Source organism: Guillardia theta, assembly GCF_000315625.1.
Source record: "Guillardia theta CCMP2712 unplaced genomic scaffold GUITHscaffold_584, whole genome shotgun sequence".
In the NCBI taxonomy this organism is placed as follows: Eukaryota; class Cryptophyceae; order Pyrenomonadales; family Geminigeraceae; genus Guillardia; species Guillardia theta.
The window spans coordinates 1-3,640 of record NW_005434131.1 but is presented as its reverse complement, the minus strand read 5'-3'; the positions used below and the strand labels follow the sequence as shown (position 1 = coordinate 3,640).

The 3,640-nt window shown below is 50.5% G+C and overlaps 1 protein-coding gene across 1 annotated transcript; it reads right to left on the bottom strand.

Moving 5' to 3' along the window:
- Positions 1-956: 956 nt before the first annotated feature.
- Positions 957-1,455, bottom strand: GUITHDRAFT_156736 (hypothetical protein). Its single transcript, XM_005817770.1, has one exon. It carries the CDS (start codon positions 1,392-1,394, stop codon positions 996-998), a length of 399 nt encoding a protein of 132 aa, XP_005817827.1. The 5' UTR covers positions 1,395-1,455; the 3' UTR covers positions 957-995.
- Between the last annotated feature and the right edge of the window lie 2,185 nt (positions 1,456-3,640).

Genomic DNA, 3,640 nt, shown 5'->3' with positions numbered 1-3,640 from the left:
CCTGCTGCCTCCATGCTTCAGTCCTAATGCTGCTGCTGCTGACCGTAATGCAACTCCTGCTCCTGCTCCTGCTTCTCCTCCTGCTTCTGCTCCTGCTCCTGCTCCTGCTCCTGCCTCTGCTCCTGCCTCTGCTCCTGCTCCTGCTCCTGCTCCTGCTTCTCCTCCTCTTCCTACTACATCAACTTGTAGCATCAGCGCCACTCTGAAGCTCTTACATCATTTCAACCTCTTCCCCACCTATCCCTTGCATCTCTTATCCCATGTCATGCCCCTATCCCTTGTCTCTGCTGGCCTCATCCACTTCTTCTGAGACCCTCTGCTGTCCCTTCCCCTCTCCCTCTCTACATCTCCTCTCCTCCTCTCCTCCTCTCCTCTTCTCCTCCTCTCCTCATTCTCTCCCTCCCTCCTCATGTTGTTCTTCCTCCGCCATCCTTCCTCCCACCTCACCCCCCGCCATTTTCAACAAATTTGTCGGTTTGACTGGCAGTTTTCAGATTTGATAGGTGCAGGAGCGAGGGAGGGAGAGGGGGAGCGAGGGAGCGAGAGAGGGAGCGAGCGAGGGACGAAGGGGAGGAGGGGAGGGAGCGAGGAAGTGAAGGAGGCAGTATGTGATGTGCGAGTAGAACGTTTTTAATACTCGCACGTTTTGAATGAGAAAAATCAGAGGGGCAGAAACAGGAGCAGGAGCAGGAGGAGCAAGAGTCAAGACAAACAGGAGTAGCTGAAGGATGCAGGGGCAGGCGCAAGAGCTGTAGGACCGAGCAGCAGGTTGTTTCAGCCATCATTCTCGACCTGTCGTCTGAAACAACATTGTGCTAAGCACGTTTCAAGCAACCAGCACAGTAGGAGACTACTAACCCCTGTGTTCTTGTAGGAGGCAAGAGTGTCAGGGTACGAGCAAGAGCTGGGTCAATCTTCCTCGTCTATTTATTGCGCAGGCGTCGTCTGCTTCAGAGCAAGCTTTAAAGACTTTAAGAATATTGTACATGGAACACCTAATTATCAACAGAGTACGCTATCTCGCACCCGACCTCCTGAATCTGCTCTACCTCCGGCAACGATGCCAGCTCCCTCCCATCCTTCTCCTCTATCTTCTTCTCTACGAACTTGATCGAGTTCGCCAGATTCTTCAGCTGAATCTTCTTATGCAACGAGAACGAGCTCCATTTCTCGTCGTCCACCCCGAACTCCGGCATCTCCAGGTAGTAAGTCGACAGGTCCGGCAGCGACGGTCTCCGGCAAAACTTCACTATCTTCGCTCCATTCATCACATGTCGGCTAGGGGAGGACGGAGAGTTGCTGGTGTTAGGAGCCGGTAGCGCACTGCATGAGGCTGAGGAGAATTTCCTGAACTTGGCAAATGTCGCCTTCGGATCGACACCTGGCTGCGACATCACTGCCGCTCCTTACCGAGGCGCTGAAGGATCGCAATGGATGATTTCTTTCGAGACTTCAACCCAGCAGGAGAATCAGCCCCTCCAACTCGCCCTCTCGGATCCGCTTCTACTCCCTTGAATGATCAGCAGAAAGTACCTCGGATCTTGTACCGGAGAGAGTGCTAGAGACAAGAGGTTGTGGAAGGAGCTGATGAATGTAGAAAGAGGTCTGCAAACGAGATCGCAGAAGACAAACTTCAACCTCCCGATTGCAAGGTCAAGCGAGATCAAAAGCTGGCGATGACTTCGAGCATACAAACCACCTCAAGACCCCAAGGAACAGCAGATGATGGTAAGATTGAGACAAGAAGCTTCGCTGATATCTCAAGGGAAGACCAACCTCTATAGACTTGAAGAGAGAACTGAAGGGGCAGTCAGCAGCAAAGGGTTGGTGGCCAAAGGATCGAAACCCAAGAGGAAGGACCTTGGCAAGTGAGAAAGGCAGTAAGGAGGTCAAGGTAGAGGACCAGATCGAGATCAGAGTGGAGAGAAAAGAGAGCAGGAGAGTAGAGGGCGAAGGGAGGGAGAGGAGAGGAGAGGAGAGGATCAAGTCTGAGCGCGAAGAGAAGGGAAGGGAACAGAGCAGCAGCAGCAGCTGCTGCTGCAGTACTTGACTACCCCTGACCCCCATCGAAGAAGTCAAATGGTGGGGTTCATGATAGTCAGGGTCATGGTGTGCGAGCCTTATGTAGAATGCTTGGGTAGGGTTGTTTTGAAGAGATATTAGGGGGTAGGGTACTTAAATCATCGAAAGATGGGGTCCTTTTTGGGGATTTGAATTGGAAAAATTCGGGTAGGGGTACCAACAAAGGGGTCTTAACCCGATGGGTCCATTAAGAGGTGGTGGGGTACCCTTCAAATGGATATGTGGGACCGGAAGGGTGCGATAAAAAACCCTGGGGAATATTTAAAGCTAGGGGGTGGGGTTATCTTGGAGGGGTAGGGAAAAGAAGGGGTGATAAACACAAATTAGTACTGTATTGACTTACCCCTGAGTATTTGGGTGGGGTATTATCTCGGGGGGTGGTCATTTCAATGGCGTGCCTCAGATAAAAGGCCGCCCTACCCCTTTTATTTGAACTATTGAATGCTGAACCCTCAATTTACCCGTGCAAAGTACCCCTTCTTAGACCTCCTGAAGTACCCCCACCCCCTAAATTTCATGGGATTCGTTTACATCCGGCCCTTTCACTATGTATCTATCTCTTGCAACTCCCATATTCACTACCCCCAAATATCAGTACCCCACCCCCTAATGGCCCTTTACCACCCTCCAAAAAAAGATTTTGTGATAGGAAAGTACCCAATCATTCTCACGGTTCGGATGACCCTACCTTACTCGAATTGACACCCTACCCCCGGAGAGGTATAACTTCTTGACCAATGTGTGGTAAAGATCTTCTTCCCAAATTCGGAAAATTCACCACACATATTCCAAACTTGAGGCTAAATTTTCAAGTTGTAACCACCGTTCATCGCCGGAATTTGAGAAATGCTACCACCCCCCCCCCACCCCCCACCCCCTTTGAGAACAGTCATAGATGTTGCAAAATATAATAATAGATCTACACCTGCCGCTATAAAAGTAGATGTTTTACAAGTAAGCAAGCAACAGACTCCGAGGTAAATTTACTACACCTGCCGCCCCCCACCCCATCTTATCCTTTGTACCACCCACCCCTTGGTAGTTGAGATATGTTCGGATGTGACACCGAAAAGTCTCGATATTTGCGACGTGGGCAAACGAAAAGGAGATCTCTTCGAACATGACAGTACAAATATTCGTTTTATAGACGTTGAAGATGACTGTTGCACCGTTATTGTTTCAAGGCAGAACCGTTGTGGTCAAATGCAACCGTGCCTGGGAGGGTGGAAACTCAAAGCAGGGAATCGAAGCAATGATAGAATAGAGGGGAGGGGAGGGGAAGAATAGGGAAGCGAGGGGAAGGAAAATGTGGATCAGGTCTTGTCGGACATCCAGGACAGGGTAGGCTATCGGGTGCTTGGAGGAAAGAAATGGGAGAAAAAGGTTTTGAGATCGGAGGAGAGGCTCGGCGGGGGGGGTTAGGAAAGGCAGAGGGATTGGTGGCAACTACGTATTGTGTTTCAATGAACAATGTTGCTATGCCGGGGACCATCCGAGGGGAAGTGGGACCACGAACTGTAGCGCTCCGACATGCAGTGAAATGGCTATACTAAATTTC